The sequence below is a fragment of the Hemitrygon akajei genome, chromosome 17, assembly GCF_048418815.1.
Source record: "Hemitrygon akajei chromosome 17, sHemAka1.3, whole genome shotgun sequence".
Lineage (NCBI taxonomy): Eukaryota > Metazoa > Chordata > Chondrichthyes > Myliobatiformes > Dasyatidae > Hemitrygon > Hemitrygon akajei.
Window position 1 is genome coordinate 16624298 of NC_133140.1, and position 21220 is coordinate 16645517.

General features: G+C 41.1%; 2 protein-coding genes across 6 annotated transcripts in view; one reads left to right on the forward strand and one right to left on the reverse strand.

Annotated features, from left to right (window-relative positions):
• The window catches only part of elmo3 (engulfment and cell motility 3), a 161715-nt gene extending 149263 nt beyond the window's left edge, over window positions 1-12452 (forward strand). For both annotated transcript variants that reach the window (XM_073069708.1, XM_073069709.1), the window contains exon 21: window positions 8407-12452. In XM_073069708.1, the coding sequence (XP_072925809.1) occupies window positions 8407-8619 (213 nt within the window). In that variant the 3' untranslated portion in view covers window positions 8620-12452. The remainder of the gene's footprint in view (window positions 1-8406) is intronic.
• A 4481-nt stretch (window positions 12453-16933) lies between these two features.
• fbxl9 (F-box and leucine rich repeat protein) overlaps window positions 16934-21220 on the reverse strand; it is a 52113-nt gene continuing 47826 nt past the window's right edge. For all 4 annotated transcript variants that reach the window (XM_073069711.1, XM_073069713.1, XM_073069712.1 and 1 more), the window contains one exon: window positions 16934-17862. In XM_073069711.1, the coding sequence (XP_072925812.1) occupies window positions 17697-17862 (166 nt within the window). In that variant the 3' untranslated portion in view covers window positions 16934-17696. The remainder of the gene's footprint in view (window positions 17863-21220) is intronic.

Consider the following 21220-nt stretch of genomic DNA (forward strand, 5'->3'; position numbering starts at 1 on the left):
AAATCTGTTCCACCATTCCATCATTTGGGAGAAAAGATGTCACCGGGTTTGGAACAGTCTGCTTCGGCCAAGTGACAAATGAGTTGTGATGTATTGGACCACATACAGATTACCAAATAGAAGGTATTGGTAGCTTTAGAGTACTTAAGGCTGTGTGGCTGAGCACAGCTCCAGTGCCATATTTACCTCTGCTGATGACACCACTGTTATAGCTGAATCAAAGATGATGACAAATTAGCATGGTGGAAGGAGATTGAAAATCTGGCTGAGTGGTGTCACATCAACAACCTCTTACTCAATGTCAGCAAGACATTGATTCCAGTATAAGAATGCACTGGTAAAGCACAGTGACTTGCTGCTATGAACAAAGCTATGAATTACTGTATTAATCATATTTTTCCAGATGTGATCACTGCAATCAATAACCTGTAACTTCCCTTTTGAAGATAAGCTTCTGAACTGCTTGTATGACCTGGTATTTTTGCGGTGGACATTGAAGACTCGAAGTTGCGACATGATAGGTATAGGCCAAATCGAGGCAGCAGGGCCCGGGGCCTGACAATGTTTGACCATTGCCAAACTGGTTCAGGAACAGTTTTTACCCCTCAACCATCAGGCTCTTGAACCAAAGGTGGTAACTTCACTCAGCTTCATTTGCCTGATCATTGAAATGTTTCCACAACCTATGGACTCACTTTCAAGGACTCTTCATCTCATGCCCTCAATATTTTTTGCTTAATTATTATTATTAATACTTTTTCTCAGCTCAAACTGGTAAAACCTGAGGTATGGGCCTAGCCACATCCGCTCATTTCTCAATAGCTAGGAACTTTCGGACTATTCTAGTGGTGTTTAGTATTGTGGCTTTCTGAAGATTTACAGAGATACTGCTGTGTAGCCCTAATTGTTTAATGCTATGTGTAGTGCCTTGGGATGACACCATTAGTAGATATTACTATCGGGACAGTGTATATCTTGTTCATGTTCCAAAGTCTTGGAATTTCCTCTTTTAATTCAGCATATTTCACGTGTTTTCACTTTTTGATTTCCGTAAGTTATGTGTGTTTGGAATGGCTATATCTATTAAGTAAGCTGTTCTTGCTTGTTTATCCTGTGTTATTATTTGCAGATGGTTATTATGGATTGTCCCATCTGTAATAACTGATTATTCATAATATAATTTGTGGTATTCTGACTCTAAAACAGGATCAGGCTTGTGTTTATAATAAGGTGTGATTTCATTTATGAGTTTGTATTTTAAAGGAAGATTTTGGTGAATGATATTTACCACTTGATTTTACATGTGTAAGTAGTCAAATTGTGTTAAACTACTATAGAATCCTGTAATGTATTGGATTGTTTTTTCTTGGAATTTTCTACATTTATCATTTTGAATTTGTTGGTCTTTTATTATGTACTTTTGATACTTTTTGTGTTAACCACCTGGTCCTGCATTCCCATAAGGAACCTTTCTGTATCTGGGAGCCAAGCGTTCAACGCTTCCAACTATCAACATCTAGTCTGCTCAGATTGTGGGAATGTCTTCCAGGGAGGGTCATGCTCTTCAGTTGGTTAATTTTTTTCTTCAGTAGTGATAATGTCTTCATTTTTCGGGGTTGTGCTCTCATTTAAGTTTAATGGTGTACACTTCTTAGCAGAATTGCTTGCGTGGAGTGCTGATTCCTGTTTTCATTAATGGAAGTATATCCTTAGAAGTTTTATCTGTTATTCCTCTTCCCCTTCTGTCCTAGGTAGTGTTAATCTAAATGTATTTGAATGTTTTCTGAAATTTTTCATTTCAGTTCTTATATTTCTTTATAACTTTTCCAGATCCATTACAGATCAAGATATTACATCAAAACAATACATTAATATTAATATAGGTATAGCGAAAGTGTTTATTGCTGCCAAAAGAATACATTAATGTAGGTTATGATGATTATTATTATTATTATTATTATTATTTCTTTTATTTGCACATTTTGTTGTCTTTTGCACCACACTGGTTGCCCTGTTGGTGCAGTCTTACATTGATTCTATTATGGTTATTGAATTTATTGAGTATACCCACAAGAAAATGTATCTCAGGGTTGTATTGGTAACATATATGTACTTTGATAATAAATTTACTTTGAACTTTGAACATTAAGACAGCTAAATTCTTAGGGCCTAACCAAATATATTGTCTAACATTGTGGGAAGCTAGTGAAAAAAATATGAAGGCCCATTACTTGCAAGTTACTTGCTTGTTTTGGGGTGCAGTTCTGGAAGACTGGATGGTGGCTAATTTTGTGTCTATTATTTAAGGGCAGCAAAGACAAGCCAGGGAACTATAGACAAATGAGCCTGATATCAGTGGCAGATAAATTACTGGAGGGGATTCTGAGAGACAGGATCTAGCTGCACTTGGAATGACAAGGTCTGATTTGGGATAGTTAGCACAGTTTTGTACATGGGAAATGGTGTCTGACAAATGTATTTAAGAGTTATTCAGAGGTAATCAAGAGGATAGATGACAGGTACTGGACATTGTCTACATGGATGTTAGCAAGGTAAGTGACACGGTCTCACATGGTAGACTAATCTGGAAGAGTGGCTAAATGGATTCATAATTGGTTCAATTGTAGGAAACTGAGGGTGATGATGGAAGGTTGCTTTACACTTATAAATAATTGTTCCTTAACATTGTTATTGCTGGGGATGGTAATGGGGATAGGCTCCCACTACCTATTAAATGGTGTGCACCCCAAATAGCCTCTGATAACCAAGTCCAGCTCTTGGCTTTCATGTGTGGCTTAGCTACTAAGCCTGGTGGAACCATTTCACCTGACAGAAGGAGGAAAGACAGGTTACTAGTGCCTTAAAACCAGTCACCTTGGGAAGTTGGGCTCATCAGTTATGATTGGCAGCTCGTCTAGGAGAAGGAAAACTGATCTCAAACCTCTGCTGCCTTGCAGCTATGCCCACTCATGAGGAAGGCTTCAGAAGTAAACCCCAAGGGAAAAATCCAGGGCTGGAGTCCTAAGGCAGTCCTACATTGTTCAATGCTGACTGGCAACTCCTGCAACACTACTAGTGCAAAACTGTATTGGTCTCTGCCGTTCCTTTGGGTTCATCAGATGCATGAAGAGGGGGAGCTTGCTGCATGGGCTACTGCTTTGTCCGTATTGTACTGCCCAAGCTTATCTACACAGCTACAATGCAACATCCATGGTTGACCCTGACCAGCGGAGGCCTCATTCACTGTAGATGGGAAAGTAGAAACCATGCTTAGTGAGTTAGCGGATGATACTAAAATAGCTGGTATCCTAGAAAGTAAAGAAAGTTATCGAAGACACTATAGGGTTTTCTTGATCGGCTTGTTAAGTGGCCCGAGGATTGGCAAATGGCAAGGGTTTGCATTTTGGGAAATGAAACCAGGGTAGAAAATATGCAGTGAATCACAGTGTTATGGAACAGAGGGACCTGAAAGTTACTGCTAGAATGTTTATCGTGATGGCCTTCATCGGTCAGGGCACTGAGTGTAAGTGTTGAAACAATTGTACAGAATATTGGTGAAGCTACGCTTGGAATACTGTGTACAGTTTTTTTCAGCCTGTTATAGGAAAGATGTCATTAAACTGGAAAGAGTGCAAAGACGCTTTACAAAAATGTTGCCTTGATATGAGAGTGTTTGGGCAGGCTAGGACTTTATTCATTGCAATGTAGGTGTACTGGCCTCTGGAGGCACAGTTTATATTGTATGCAGTTTGTTTTGTATGAACATCGTTTCCTGTACATAAGCTGTTTTTTATGTCAATTCCTGTGTGGGTTGTCCGTGTTTTTTTGAAGTACACAGTGCAAAGACATCTATGTCCATCCTCTCTTTATTTGCCTTGAAACAGCAATATCTGTGAGTCTTAAGTTTTGTAAATATCAGTAAACATTTTATAGATTAATTTTGAAGGAAAAATATTTATCGTTATTTGGAGGCTACATTAAGTGTGCTCAGGAAAGAGTGTGAAGCTGAGGCTGCCTCAGCAGAGGTGAAGGTGTACGAAGCAGCAGCTGACTTAGATGGTAGTGAGTCTACAACCGGGTTCAGTCATGCTTTGCCATCACAACAGCCAATGCAGCTTACTAAAGAATATGTCCACACACACTTTGACTATGAAAAAGACAGTGCTCTAGCTCCACATGGAGAAGATTCCCATACCACGCAGCCAACAATGTCTTTCACATTGTCCAGGTATTGACGGTCAACATCTCCAGCAGCAAAGACCTACAACATCCCTTTCTGCAGTTTCATCATAGCAAAGACTTCAGTTAAGAGTTGCTACTAATGCCAACCCTATCTACACAGGTATGGACAGAGTGAACTTCCATCCATCCCTGGACACACATTTACCAAAACAGTCTCCACAATGCCCTCATTCTGGAGCCACAGGTGCACGAGATTTGTCCTGGTATCCAGCTCATTGAAACCTCGTCACAAAAGGACCAAATGGGTTCAACAACCAGCTGTAAATTATCTGTCCTGGAAGTCAAGCTTTCATAATACCGTGGATGGGCTAAGTCCTAAGCCTAGTGAAGAGTTAAACCTTCTCTGTAAGCAGCTTGGTGGGGAGTTGCTGCAACAAGGGCAGTGTGTATCAGTAATCCAGCAATGGATTTGTAAATACGGTAGTAGAGGCTATGACCTCCAGAGGAATCGAAGAATCTCTCTTCAGCAGACTCGACAACTTTCCAAAATTCTCACAGAAAGAACCACAGAGCTTGCAGATCTGTTATTGGAACTGCAAGCCACAAAACAACAAGTGTTACCTATCAGGACTGAGTTTCTTGGACACAGCAGGAGGAATAAACCCTATAGAGGAAAAGCAACCAAACAATATGCCAAATCAGTGGATAACTGGAGGGTTCAAGAATAAAACGGCGCACTGTCAACCATTTTTATTCTTTGTGGAATTTGTCTGCCGCTGTGCAGAAATGTGAAAAGACCCCAGTTTTATGCTCTCAGCTTCTGGCAATACCTCATTCAAAGAGAGATCTTCAATAAAAGCATAAAATACCTAAAACTCCTATCACGGTCATCATGAAGCATCATAGACAATGCCTGTGCCTGCTCCATAAAAAACCTCACTCCCTAAGGAAATGTGGCAGCTTCAGAGAAAACCTGCTGGCAGACTGGTGACACTTTCTAAAGGAGCACTCAATATGTTTCATATATTGTGCTTCAACAGAAAACCAAGCAAAAGACTAAAGCTATCATACACTGCACTGAGTGCAACAGTGATCATCAGCACATATCAGCAGTTCATTCAGGGACAGCACCCTGGGCTACTACTGGTTCCAGAGCACGGTGGGGAGCCAGCTGAGCATCCATCAGAGGTAGCTACTTCCTCCTGCACACAGGTATGTAGGAAAGGCTTCCAAGACAAATCCTACTCCAACATATGTCTGGCCAACATCTATCGGAAAGGACATCCTGAGCAAAAACTAAAGGCATACAGTATGTAACATTAAATGATCAGAACAACGTGTCATTGGCAAAATCACAATACATTCGGTGCTCAAGGTGCTGTTTCCCTGAACACACTAAAGACATGATCTAGAACATCAGAAGTTGCCGGGAGATGAGCAGTGAATTTGTTGCAGAATCAATAAGAGGGGAAGTCTGCTTACCCTTGCTAACCCTCATTGAGTGGAACCATATTCCCTACAACAGGGATAAAATTCCAACTCCTGAAGCTCCATTCACATCTCAAGGTCATAGCTGAGAAGAATCCCCCTCTGGACTCGCCTGCTGAGATTCTCCTGTTGCTTGGCAGATGCACATAAGGTACGTGAACAGTGCAATGGTCAGTGCAATGCACCTTATGCCCAACATCTGGACCTGGGTTGGGTCATAGTGGGAAAAGTCTGTCCCAGTGGTGCTCATCAGCTCACTGTCAACACATTTAAGGCAAATATCCTGGAGAATGGGGCCCAAACCATTTCAAACCCTGTGACAGTAGAATCTGTATGAAAGACAATATTGCAGGTAAGTGAACCAAGTGTTCTTACATACCTTTGCACAACCAGATTGAAGTGTCTGCAGTCACTCGGAAGATGATTATGACCTTCCATCAAAGATGCTGTCTTCCTTCGAATCATGAACAAAGAGTTTACCAAAGACGAGTCAAACAATTGAGTAGCTTCCCTTCCATTCCACTCTACAACAACTCCTACGAAATAACAGAGACCAGTTGACTCGTCCCTCAGTCGCACATTGAAAAGGAAACCATTATGCTGCGTTAGCACCTCAAGCAGATCCCAACAAAGAAAACTAATATTTGCCCATCTTTGGTGTTTACCACTCCCAGAAACCTGCACAAAATATGCATGAATTGTCTTTGATTCAAGTGCTCAGGTCAAAGGCATAACACTGAACAATGTTCTCTCGTGGGGTCTGTTCTGGGCTCTCATGTGCTGCAGAACAGAGTCCGTTGCAGTGATCATTGAGACTACCTCACATTCTTGTGGTTTCGTGACCACCAAATTGACAATGAGATTCTGGAGTATCAAATGGGAGTTCATGTATTTGGTAACTGTCCATCACCAGCTGTGGCAATCTATGGCCTTAAGAGGACAGAGAGAAGGAATTTGGGACTGAAGTACAGAGGTACATAGAAAGGCATTTCTATGTTAATGATCGTCTTAAATCAATTTCTCGTGCAGAAGAAGCAGTCAGCGTGCAGTCCAATCTCGGAACTCATAAGGTCGCAAACAACAGTGTGCAAAATTTCCCATCTGAAGATTGGGACAAAGTCTACAGAATCTTGATCTTGGACAGAACCTTCCTCCATTGCAGTGTAGTCCCATCCCTGGATGGAACCTCATTACCAACACCCATACTTTCAACGACCTTGTGTGTGTGTGTTACCTTGGTTAACACCAATTGCAAGAATAATCAACAGTATTAGTATATTCAGGCATGCAACAATTCGTTTTGAATTTAATACGTATTTACTTAACTTTCTGCAGTTTCACAAGTAAGGTCTCATTTAAAAATCTCTTTTTCACTCAGAGGACCATAAGAGTGTGGAACGAGCTGCTAGCACAAGAGTTGCATGCCAGCTCAATCCAACACTTAAGAAAAGTTTCGATAGGTATATGGATAGTAGGGGTATGGAGAGCATACCCAGGTGAGGTCAATAGGAGATGGGCTGAAAGGCTTGTTTTCGTTCTGTACTTTTCTATGACTCTATGGTTATAAAAATCCTGAAGGAAGCTTCTGTCTCGGGTGATATCTGAGAAGGTGTTTAACTCGCTGCATAGCTTTGTTACATATGCATTGCAAGGGCAATAGAGCAGGAATTGAGGGGTGACGTTATAGAGATGTATAAAATCATGAAGGTAAATGCACATTCAGCCTTCTTCCCCAGGGAAAATGGAGTAAAAACGAGAATGTATAGATGTAAGATAAAAGGGAAAGATTTAAAAGGATCCTGAGGGACAACTTTTTCACACAGATGAGTAGTTGAAGCAGGTACAATAATGTCATTTAAAAGATGTTTGGATAAGGATATCAATCAGAAAGGTTTAGAGGAATATGGGATGAGCTTAAGTCGATACCTTGGTCAGCATGGACAGTGGGCCAAAGGACCCATTTCTGTGCTGTATACTGACAGAAGGGTGAAGTGGGCCAAAAAGTGGCATGTGAATCTTGAAGAGCTGCATTACAAAACCTGTTTATATAAACACGCTAGAAAAGGAGAGCTATGGATTTAAGTTCACAAACAACTCTGTAGGTGGGAGGAGCTGTTAAAAGGAAGGCAGAGTTTTGGCTTGATAGATCAAATACAAAACAGGAAATTGATGGTAGATCATCCTGTAATGGCTAAGCTTCAGTTAGAGCAACATACAATGTTCCATTTCTTCTGGACGTCACCAAGCAGGAAGGATGTCTAGGCCATGCACAGGGTTATGGAGGAGTTCTACTAGAAAGCTGTTGTGACCTTTGATTACATGGAAATAATGTGCAAGGTTGAATGGTTAATTGATGTAGATACCAAAACATTTTTTAAAATTCAAAACAGGAAATTTGGTACAGTTTACCAAGGCTGAACCCATGTGACTGAAGTTTCAGAGGCACTGTACTTTACCTCTCCCCTTGTCCTTTGATATCAAAAACTTCTTCTGGTCACAGTCTAGCCCTCCAAATGAAGAATATCTCAGTTCCTAATTTTCATGGATATCTAATTGCAGGGGGGAAGCCAATGAGAAAATTCTCAAACAGCCATCAAAAGCTTCTTCCTGAACATATATTAATCTCAGAATTAGTTTACGTTAAGCCCTATTTTGTTCAGAAATGCCTCTTACATGTTCTTTATTGATAACTTTTTTTGGTAATGATGTTTTATTTCTATCCCTGTCTCTATCCAGTTCTGTCTCTGGACTGATGGCTTGAATGTTCTGCTGGGCAAAGAACTGAACAGCGAGCAGACCAAGAGCGAGCTGGAAATCCTGCTGTCCATGGAGATCAAACTGCGTCTTTTGGACCTGGAGAACATCTCTATCCCAGATGTTGCTCCCCCAATCCCCAGTGTGCCCAGTAATTACAACTTCTGCTATGACTTCAGCCATACTGACCACTGAAGGCATCAGAATGGCTTCACATTAACACATGCTGGCACTTCCTCACTGTTATCATGATGGGAGATGGTGGAAGATTGTAGAATTGAAATGGGTTTTATATGATGCATGTACAGAAAGAGTTTTATACCCAGACAGTGATTCAAAATTATTTTTCTGTGCAATATTGGAAAAGGTACCTGCAATAAAAGGCAACGCTCCTTGTCTGAGCAGGCAATGGCTATTGCAATAAGCAACCCATTGCATTCAGGCCAGCAGAACTGGGTGATCCTTGGAGAAAGGGGGAAAGGAGTAAAATATTCTGTAAAATTGTGACACGCAGAAAATACTTAGCTGTCTGATGTCTGCTGTGGAGAGCAAAAAAGGATTGTTCAGTTAGATGACTTCAAACTCAAAAATGATCATCAGCTTGCAATGATAACCTTGTGTTTTTCACACCACTATTGTTGTACGAGTTGGAAGAGAGGTTGGACACAGAATGGTTTGCTGATCCCAAATAATTTGATTACTGGTGGGGTGGGGGTAGTTAAATGGGCAAAAGTTTGTTATCTGTGAATTTGATAATTAAACTATGATCTCAGGTGGATGATAGTGCTGGAGGAATGCAGCAGTTGGTTGATCTCATTGGATGCTGTGATGCTGATTAGTTTTGTGTTATGTGAGGTACTGCGATAGACAGCCAGATTTCAGTTATTTCCTTTCCAACAAGAAAACATAACACAACATTTCAAAACGTGCAACTAGGCTTTGTTAAATTAATTACTATTGATCGAGGTCTGCATTTGTTGGTCATGTGTTTGGGCTTAACCAATTCTGGCAGAAGTCAGGGCTGAGGGGTGGGGTACTGGAACAGCAGTGAGGGTCCTTGGGTAAAGAGGATGAAAAAGGTTGTAAAGTTCTCAGAGTGAAATGTAAACAAAGTGTTGGAAATACTTAACAGCCAGGCAGCATCTGTGGAAAGAGAAACAGAGTTAATGTTTCAGGACCTGAAACATTGACTCTGTTGCTCCATCTACAGTTGCTGCCTGACCTGCTGAATATTTCTAGCAATTTAAACTTCATCTTTTGATTTCTAGCTTTTGCTGTATTTAACTAGAATTTACCAAAAGAAAAAAGCCCGGTCAAAATCTGCAAGGAAGTGTTTATTTTCACGTTGATTTTAAGCTGGTTTCAACACTTATGCTAAAATCTGTCAGGAGTTGGGTGTTTACTGCTGTGCTGCAACTCTAATATTAATGACAGACTTACAGAATTAATTCAGCAGTGTATCTCTAATGTAGAAAGAGCTTTTAAATCTGTCCATTCTTGTCCCAGAATCAATGGTGCTGAGGACATGGGTCTGCTGTAGGATGGGTGTAGTCTGCTCTGAGGCATAACTTGGGCCAAGATTTCTAAAAAGCTTTACTGTAACTGCACTGAGCTGCAAGTAGATTATTCAGATGTTCAAACCAGGAAACCTTGGGCTTTATTCTAGGTTTTGTGGTCTTTTTGCTGGACAAGCACTGGCTTGTGCATGGGCACCATGGTAGTTTAGCAGTTAGCGGAACACTATTACAGCTCGGGGTGTTTTGGAGTTCAATTCCGGTGCCGTTCTGTAAGGAGTCTCTGTATGTCCTTCCTGTGGAATGTGTGGGCTTCCTTCAGATCCTTCAGTTTCCTCCTACAGTCCAAAGACATACCAGGTAGGTCAATTGGTCATTGTAAATGTCCTCAGATTATGTTAGGGTTAATTGGGTTTGACGGAGTGGCGTGGCTCGAAGGACCGAAAAGGTCTACTCCACGCTATATTGCTAAATAAATAAATATACAATCAAAAGCTCCAGCTAGTTTCATTCTCCAGTTAACTTCGGAGAAGGAAGGGTGTCTGCTTTTGAACTGTGAACCTTAGTGATCTCTATTGGACGTGTGTGTGTGTGTGTGTGTGTGTGTGTGTATACGTACGTATGTACATACATACGTACAAGGGATATTGGGTGATAATTCATTTCCTATGTCCTTCTGTTGTTGAACAGCCAACCAAAAGACTATTTTCAAAGGATGCTAGATAGCTGTCTGTTAAAATTTTGCTTTAGAAACAGCAAGAGATTTGCAAGTACAAACTGTTTTGTTCAAGGGACAAAAATAGAGGACTTAGAAAACTTCAAAACGTGCAGAGCTTGTAATTTTTAAATCAAAGCCATGCATATGATCTCTTCATGTTGTTGTTAATCATGTATGTGAAATGACTAATCCAAGCAATGATGTCTACCACCCATGGGAACATAAGGACAGATATCTGACCTGCTTCTATCTTTCATTTAAGGCACTTATCTATAACTATTTGTTCCACATCCCTTGATTTACTTACTTGTCAGTTTCATTCTTGATGGCTCTAGTTATTCCTTAAATTGTTCCACATCCTTGTGAAAATTTCAAGTTGTGGCTAAAATTCTTTTTGTGGGAAGAATAGTGGAGTGGAAATAATGCTCCCCCCATTTTCCCTCCAAAAGGTCCAGCTCTAATTTCAGTTATGCAGCCATCTTGATTCCTAATTCAAGTTTCTCTCTAGCTAGACCATCAAATCCTTAAGATGTTTGAAATACCTCAGTCAGTGCATGTTCTTTTCTGGGGAATATAAGCTGTCTACAAGACTGACTGTAGATCCTACTTTAACTATGGTGAAACTATCGCTGCTCTCTTTTAGGGAAACACCTCTGACGTGTGAAGGGTAAAATGTAGAACTAATATTGGACATACTGTAGGGCTCTCACTGATTAGCAGGAGTGATGTATAAAGAAACATGTATCTCAGTAGCATCTTTGCTGATCTCAGCATGTCTCAAAGGTACTATACAAAACTGTGTCCACACTGTTGTGATGTAGGAAATACATCAGCTAAGCCTACAGCCAGCAGTGTGGTAAATAATCAGGCTGTTGTTTTAGTAACATTGTTAGAAGAAAGTCACTGGAGAACTCTATAATGTAATGGGATCTCTAACTTTATCTCTGGTACTCTCTCATTACACAGTATGTCAAACAAAACCATGCACCCAAATCTATGGCATTTGATACAAAGAAGGTTTCTTGGTTATAGGCTACGTTAGCCTACATAAGTATTCATTAACAATACTATGCAGGTAGTTACAAACTGTGGATGTAACATGACAAACTTGAGCCATATGTCAAACACGGTGTGAAATGCAATTCCGTGGCATTACACTGTCATTTCCTAGAGTAGAACTGACTACCTGTAGGACCAGTGGGATGTGTCAAAGTTTGGTGTCCCAATGCTCAGAGTCCACCAGGAACAAAATAGAAACCTCACATTTGGTTTCTGCACCTTGGCATTATTTCAGTGATCAAACAGCCTGCAAAGTTCTCTTCCTAGGTTCTGTGGGTGAGAATATAAAGCAGCACCTGTAGCCTGAGAATCTCTATCATAGCGAGGGTTAGGGCTCTCAGGAAAGTGACTACAGGAATAGAATTAAGTTCAGAATGAAGAAGCTACACCCTAGCTCAGTAGTGTGCTGCAGTATCAGTGATGGGAGTCTGCTCAGTGCTGATTCCAGCTTTTGGTTGCCATTGGTTCCAGCTGCTATAAATCACAGGGGTGCTGACAATCTGTGTTCAGCCAGACATACACTGGATCAAACTTGAGTACTGCTATTGACTCATTAATTTATTTACAACACTATTGCTTTGGGGTTTGTGCTATTTTTGACTGTATGTGTATATAAAGTCTCAACATGTTTTGTAAAAAAAAATCATTTTTTCTGCTACTGAAAATCAATAGATATTCTATGGCATTAACCAACTAGTCTTGTTTTCAATTTCAAAATAAAATCCATTGCTCTACTATGACTCTGTTCTGTACTTCATCACTGTGGACTTCCTGGAGGTGATGTTTTCCTATAGATTATGGTCCCTACTGTTCTGTAGCCTGTCTTTGTGTTTGAAAGAGGGGGCTGCCCACACAATATAACAGCTTGCATTATTAAATAGGACACTCCTGCTCATGCAGTAGGCACTTACATTGCCTCTGGTTCATCTAGTATGGACCCCACAGGCCTTCTCTCTGCATCACAATCTACAAACAACCCCAAAGGAAATTTAAGCACTGCTGCCTTCACTACCAAAGGATACTGCTGTAGCATTGAAAATGAGGCAGCCATTTTGCACACTACAATCTCCTACAAAGGGCAAAGCCAATATTGACCAGATAACCAAAATATGGACCTGCACATCCTTCTATAGCTTTCAAATTAACAACTGCTCAGAGCACAGAGGGGAACATAGACAATGACATTGTAAGTGGAAAACTGCCAGATTTAACTTGCTTGATTTGGGATCTCAGTGGACTGTCCCTACCTTGAATCTGTCAAATGATAACACTAATCTATATATGCATACAGCCACTGGTGTTTTTCTCCCCATCACAGGCTGACATGCTTTAAGTAGGAGAAAACAAAGAACTCAAACTGACCAATGGCTATAAGAGTGGAATTTTAAAGACAAAACAACCCTGATGGATCTGGAGGAAGGAATGTGCATCACGTAACTACAGGGTGCTTTTGCATCACATCTAGACAGTGTGAGATGCCCTCATCCACGTAAAATGATACACAAACTCAGTGGGTTTTATCCATGGTCATACATCTCTCAGCAAAGGGCAGGGTTTTGAAAGCAGAAATCCCAGATTATTTTGTTTACCCTAATGCAGTGGCTAATTGGTGCCACAACAAAAATCAACTAATACAGAGAATCAAACCCTTAGGTCCAATTCATCCATACTGACCAAGTTGACTAAGTGAGATAGTCACATTTGCCCAAGTTTGACCCATGTACATATAAATTTTTCAGATAAGAAAATGTCTAAATATCTTTTAAACATTGTAATTGTACCCACATTTACCACTTCCTCTGGCAGCTTGTTCCATATACCCACCACCCTCCATTTTAAAAACTTGCCCCTCTGGTCCCCTTTAAATCTTTCTCCTTTCACTTTAAACCAATGCCTTCTAGTTTTAGATTCCTCTATCCTGTGACCATTCACTATATCTATGCCCCTCATGATTTTATGTATCTCTATTAAAGCCACCTTTCAGTCTCCTGCACTGAGGGGGAGCATCAGGCCTATTCTGGTTTTCTTAAAACTCAAGCTGTCTAGTCCTACTAAAAGATTCACAAGGATCTTAGAGTAACAGTCACAGAAACAGACCCTTTGGCCCATCTAGTCCATCCTGAACTATCAGCCTAGTCCCATTGACCCAGACCATAGCTCTCCATACCCCTCCCATCTCGACTTAAATGTCGAAATAGAACCCATTTTCTGCACCCTTTACAATTTAATGACACCATTTCTAGAGCTGAGTGTCCAGAACTGCACCTAATACACAGTGTGGTCTCAGCAATGTCTTATACAATGTAACAATGTCCTAACTCTTGTACTCAGTGCCCTGATTGATGAATGCAAGAGAGCCTAAGGCTGCCTTTACTACTTTTCCACACGAGCTCCCTGAAAGTGGCAACAATACACTTGTACCCCTTGGTGTATTTTTTTTACAGCATTTTCCAGGGTCCTGCTGTTTATTGTGCAAGTTCTACACTGGTTTAACATGCCAAAATGCAACACTTTGTGCTTGTCATAGTTAAAAATCAATCTCCAAATTCTTGGCCCATTTTCCCAATTGATCTAGGTCCTATTGTGGAGCCATAAACTTACTAAACATGCCAGCTATATTTTCATCCAAATTGTTAATATAGATGACATATAACACTGGACCCATCAAAAATCTCTATGACGTACCCATAGTTGAATGCTACCAATATGAAAAACTCACCATTCCCAACATCTGACTCAATCACCAAGCCAATTTTGGATCTGAATTGCCAACACACCATTGGCCCCATCTGATTAACCTTCTGGACTGCATCAAGTAGGACTGTGCCTATGTGGACATCAGCAAGACATTTGAGTATGTCTACAACACTGCCCTCATCAATCCTCTTCATCACTGTGATGTAGCAGTTAAGCGCAACGCTGTTACATCTTGGGCATTAGAGATGGGAGTTCAATTCTTAACGTCTCCTGTAAGGGGTCTGTACATCTTCCCTATGAAATGCATGGGTTTTCTCCCAGTGCTCCAGTTTCCTCCCACAGTCAAAAGATGTGCCAGTTAATTGGTCATTATAAATTGTTCCACGATTGGGCTAGGGTTAAATTGGAGGTTGCTGTATGGCACAGCCAGAAGGGCTTACTCTGTGCTGTATCTCTAAATAAGATTAAAAAATTTAAAAAGTCAATCAAATTCATAAGACACCATATCCCATGCACAAAGCATTGTTGACTATCCCTAATCATTTTATGCCTTTTCAGGTAGACCACCAACCAAACTGACGTCCTTGCAGCCCTCAAATGAAGGCACAACATTAGCCACAGTTCAGGAATCATAGAACAATTCAGTTCTAAAATCAGAATGGAAAAATACTCAGGCTGCAGCTGTGGAGAGGGAGACAGAGTTGGCATTCATTGTTTCTATCTCCACAGATGATTCCTGACCTTTTGTTCTAGCATTCCATTTTTATATTAGATTTCCAAAATCTGGAGAATTTTGTCCTTGGATTATGATTTAGTTATAGACTGTTTAACTGAACTACCGAGGATACAGCATTCTGCTTCCCCAAGTTTAAAAAAAAAAATTATTTTGGGGCCTTAAGCATTTTTAGCAAGGGTGACATCCCCTTCTGCCATTACGAAGTAATGTAGTACCCATGGCTGGAGAGTTTCAGAGTACTGAGCCAACATCAATGAAAAAACAGCATTATGTCATGTCCAAATCAGCATAGTTACTTGTCTTGAGGGAAGTGATCATTTTCCCATGCATTTGCCACCCTAGCCCTTCTATATATAACCATATAACAATTACAGCACGGAAACAGGCCATCTTGGTCCTTCTAGTCCGTGTCGAACACTTACTCTCACCTAGTCCCATTGGCCCGCACTCAGCCCATTACCCTCCATTCCTTTCCTGTCCATATACCTATCCAATTTTACTTTAAATGACAATACCGAACCTGCCTCTACCACTTCTACTGGAAGCTCATTCCAAACAGCTACCACTCACTGAGTAAAGAAATTCCTCCTCATGTTACCCTTAAACTTTTGCCCCCTAACTCTCAAATCATGTCCTCTTGTTTGAATGTCCCCTACTCTCAATGTAAACAGCCTATCAATGTCAACTCGATCTATCCCCCTCATAATTTTAAAAACCTCAATCAAGTCCCCCCTCAACCTTCTACGTTCCAAAGAATAAAGACCTAACTTGTTCAACCTTTCCCTGTAACTTAGGTGCTGAAACCCAGGTAACATTCTAGTAAATCTTCTCTTTACTCCCTCTCTTTTGTTGACATCTTTCCTATAATTCGGTGACCAGAACTGTATACAATATTCCAAATTCAGCCTTACAATAGCCTTGTACAATTTTAACATTACATCCCAACTCCTATACTCAATGCTCTGATTTATAAAGGCCAGCATACCAAAAGCTTTCTTCACCACCCTATCCACATGAGATTCCACCTGCAGGGAACTATGCACCATTATTCCTAGATCACTCTGTCCTACTGCATTCCTCAGTGCCCTACTATTTACCATGTATGTCCTATTTGGATTATTCCTACCAAAATGTTGCACCTCACACTTATCAGCATTAAACTCCATCTGCCATTGTTCAGCTCACTCTTCTAACTGGCCTAAATCTCTCTGCAAGCTTTGAAAACCTACTTCATTATCCACAACGCCACCTATCTTAGTATCATCTGCATACTTACTAATCCAATTTACCACCCCATCATCCAGATCATTAATGTATATGACAAACAACATTGGACCTAATACAGATCCCTGAGGCACACCACTAGTCACCGGCCTCCAACCTGACAAACAGTTATCCACCACTACTCTTTGGCATCTCGCATCTAGCCACTGTTGAATCCATTTCACTACTTCAATATTAATACCTAACGATTGAACCTCCTAACTAACCTTCCGTGCGGAACCTTGTCAAAGGCCTTACTGAAGTCCATATAGACAACATCCACTGCTTTACCCTCGTCAACTTTCCTCGTAACCTCTTCAAAAAATTCAATAAGATTTTGGAATCTAGCTCATGGAATTTTGTTGTTCTGCTACCAATGATCAAGTTTGGAGTTGGTGACAAATGCAGGTTTCTGGGAAGCTGCCATTTGATGTTTGTAAATGTGTCTAAACCGCCATTAAATAAGCTAAGAAGCTATCACAAATCACTTTAGATTATGAGCTTTATTTTAAACAGTACAGGCTTAATATGTGATGCTATTTAAAACAAACCATCCCAGCTTTGAGTTCACTTGCCAGCAACTAATATTTCTAAAAATCTGCATTAATTTTCTACTACAATTAATTTGACAAGTTGCAACTTTTTTAATAGGTTACATTCTTATTGTACAGTAACAATTTACCAGTGACCTGAAAATGCAAATATAAATTTTAAAAGATGCAAGACACTGAATAGGACACAAGTTTTACACATAATAAAAACCAACAGTTGTAATTAGAGAACAACTGAATTTAAAGCCCTCTCTCAAAACCAACTCCTGAAAGTCCTATTGCCCTCCAGTACTTCCCTTCAGTGCCATTTTGAGCTTAATCAAATAGTGAACGGACTTACAAGTCTTAAGTGCAGCACCATGAAAATTACATTTCATTATCCAACAACATGCGTCTAACTGGATAACAATCGGGAACTTTGGCTAAATATCCCCATGTCCTATATGCCGGGGCAATTGCAATATTCAACCTGGCAGAGGGTCTAAATTATTTAAAATATTTATCATCCACATAAACTTCCTTCTACCTTTCCTCATCTCCCCACAATAATATGTTAAACCTTGACTCCATGAGAATAACCAAGAGTTGAAGGCTGGTCCTTGCATTACAGAAAGTCAAGTCAAATCATGCTAACCAACCACAGTGCTTTCTCAGAGTTTGGAAGCCAGATTTTGGCTTCTTGAGATAACAGATCTATCCAATTCTTCTTTAAACTCTCTATCCTGTCTTTTTCACTAAGACAGGGACAGATCAGCTTCACCCAGGCACCTTGCTTGGATATTGGTGAGAGTGGGGTGAAGCAGTTGGAGTCGTTTGATGTCTGCAATAGTCAGCCCACCGCACATGGAGACATCCAAACTTTTCAGCCATTTGCACTCATTCAAGAGGACTTCCAGCAACCTACGGGCAGAAGCAGGGGGAATAACAACAACAATCACTAAATCTGATTCAACCTTACAGTAAAGATGTAATTTTGTTCAACAGATCAAGACAATAATTATTGATCACAAGAAACTTCTCCTTCCCAGTCTCACATAATCAATGTATTTTCCCAATCCTTTCTGTCTCCTTTGCATTTTGAACTGCACCCAAGGCCACCTCCATCAATTAATTAATAAGACCATAAGATACAGGAGCAGAATTAGGCTATTCGGCCCATCAGATCTGCTTCAGCATTCCTTCATGGCTGATTTATTATCCCTTTGAACCATGTTCTCCTGCCTTCTCCCCATAACCTGACTAATCAAGAATGTATCAATCTCTACTTTAAATATACTCAATAACTTGGCCTCCACAGCCGTCTGTAGCAATCAGTTCCACAGATTCACCACCCTCTGGCTATAAATACTCCTCCTCATCTCTGTTCTAAATGGATGTCCCTCTAGTCTAAGGCTGTGCCCTCTGGTCTTAGATTCACCAACTATAGAAAGCATCCTCCCCATATGCACTCTATTGAGGCCTTTCAATATTCAATAGATTTCAATGAGATCTGCCCTCATTCTTCTAAACTCCAGCGAGTATAGGCCCAGAGCCATCAGATGTGCCTCATGCATTAACCTTTTCATTTCTGGAATCACTCTCGGGAACTTCCTCTGGACCCTCTCCAATACAGCACATCTTTTCTTAGATAGGGGGTCCAAAACTGCTCACAATATTTCAATGCAGTCTGACCAATGCCTTATAAAGTCTCAAATGAATTACATCCTTGTTCTCATATTCTAGTCCTCTTGAAATGAATGCTAATATTGTATTTGCCTTCCTTATCACCAATTCAACCTGCAAGTTAGCCTTTAGGGAATCCTGCTCAAGAACTCCCAAGTCCCTTTGCATCTCTGATTTCTGAATTTTCTCCCTGGTCAGAAAATAGTCTATGCCTTTATTCCTTCTACCAAAGTGCATGACCATACAATTCCTAACACTATATTCCAATTGCTACTTCTTTGCCCATTTTCCCAATCTGTCCAAGTCCTTCTGCAGGTTTACTGCTTCCTTAACACTACCTGCCCCCCTGTCTATCTTCATATCATCCACAATCGTGGGCACAAAACCATCCAGTCAGTCAATGTGAAAAGAAGTGGTTCCAAACCGATCTCTGTGGAACACCACTAGTCACAGGAAGCTAACACAACTTCTATCCATGCTAGTATCTTTCCTATGTCATGTTAAGCTACCTTATGTGCAGCATCTTGACAAAGGACTTCTGAAATTGCAAGTACACAATATTCAGTTATTCTCCTTTGTTTATCCTGCCTATTCTAATGGGATTTATCAGGCAAGATTTCCCCTTAAGGAAACCATCCTGACTTCAGCCTATTTTATCATGTGCTTCCAAGTATACTGAAACCTCATCCTTAATAATAGATTTCAGCAGCTTTCCAATCACTGAAGTCAGGCTAAATGGCCTATAATTTCCTTTCTTCTACCTCCTTTCCTTCTTAAAGAGTGAAGTGACATTTGCAATTTTCCAGTCCTTCAAAACCATTCCAGAATCTAGAGATTCTTGAAAGATCATTACTAATGCCTGTATAATCTTTTCAGCTACCTTATATAAGTCACCTGGTCCGGATGGACTATACCCCAGCGTATAGTCCATCTGGACCAGATGACTTATATAACTTAACACCTTTCAGCTTCCCAAGCACCTTCTCCTTAGTAATAACATCTATACTCATTTCTGCCCCCTGACATTCTCAAATTTTGCTAGTGTCTTCCACAGTGAAGATTGACGTAAAATACTTATTAAGTTCGTCCACCCTTTGTCCCCCATTATAACCACTCCAGAGTCATTTTCCAGCAGTCCAGCATCCCTTCTCACCTCTCTTTTACTCTTTGTATATCTGAAAATAACTTCTAGTAACGTCTTTAATATTACTGGCTAGTTTCTCTTTGTATTCCATCTTTTCCTTCTTTATGACTTTTTTAGTTAAGACGTACAAAAAAGCTGGACGAACTCAGCAGGTCAGGCAACATCCGTTGAAAGAAGCAGTCAACGTTTTGTGTCGAGACCCTTCGTCAGGACTAAAGAAGGAGGGGGCAGGGGCCCTATAAAGAAGGTTGGGGGAGGGGGAGGGTGTAGCTATGGGCACTCGCATGGGCCCTAGCTATGCCTGCCTCTTTGTGGGTTATGTGGAACAGTCTATGCTCCAAATCTATACTGGGTACTGCTCCCCAACTTTTCCTTCGATACATTGATGACTACATTGGTGCTGCTTCCTGCACCCATGCTGAGCTCGTCAATTTCATTGATTTTGCCTCTAACTTTCACCCAGCCCTCAAATTCACTTGGTCCATCTCGGACACTTCTCTCCCCTTTCTCGATCTCTCGGTCTCCATCTCTGGAGATAGACTGTCCACTGACATCTTCTATAAACCCACTGACTCCCATAACTACCTCTTCCCACCCTGCCAAATGCAAAAATTCTATTCCCAATTCCCAGTTCCTCCGTCTCCGCCGCATCTGCTCCAAGGATAAGGCTTTCCATTCCAGGACATTCCACATGTCCTCTTTCTTTAAGAATCGTGGTTTCCCTTCTGCCGTCATCAATGATGCCCTCACCCACACCTCCATTTCCCGCACTTCAGCCCTCACCCCATCCTCCCGTCACCACAACAGGGACCATGTCCCATGTCCCCCTTGTCCTCACCTATCACCCCACCAGCCTCCATTCCAGCATATTATCCTCCGCAACTTCCGCCACCTTCAACAGGACCCCACCACTAAGGACATCTTTCCCTCTCTACCCCTCTCTGCTTTTCACAGATCGTTCCCTCCGCGACTGCCTGGTCCACACGTCCCTCCCCACAGATCTCCCACCTGGCACTTAACCCTGCAAGCATAAGTGCTACACCTGTCCCTACACCTCATCTTTTACCACCATTCAGGGCCCCAAACAGTACTTCCAGGTGAGGCAACACTTCACTTATGAGTCTTTTGGGGTAATCTATTGCATCCGGTGCTCCCGGTGCGGCCTCCTCTACGTTGGCGAGACCCAATGCAGATTGGGGGACCGCTTCGTCGAGCACCTCTGCTCCGTCCGCCACAACAGACAGGATCTCCCGGTTGCCACTCATTTCAACTCTCCTTCACATTCCCATTCGGATATGTCCATACATGGCCTCCTCTACTGCCATGATGAGGCCAAACTTCGGTTGGAGGAACAACATCTCATATACCGTCTGGGTAGTCTCCAGTCCCTTGGTATGAACATCGAATTCTCCAACTTCCAGTAATTCCCTCCCTCTCCCTTCCCCCATCCCA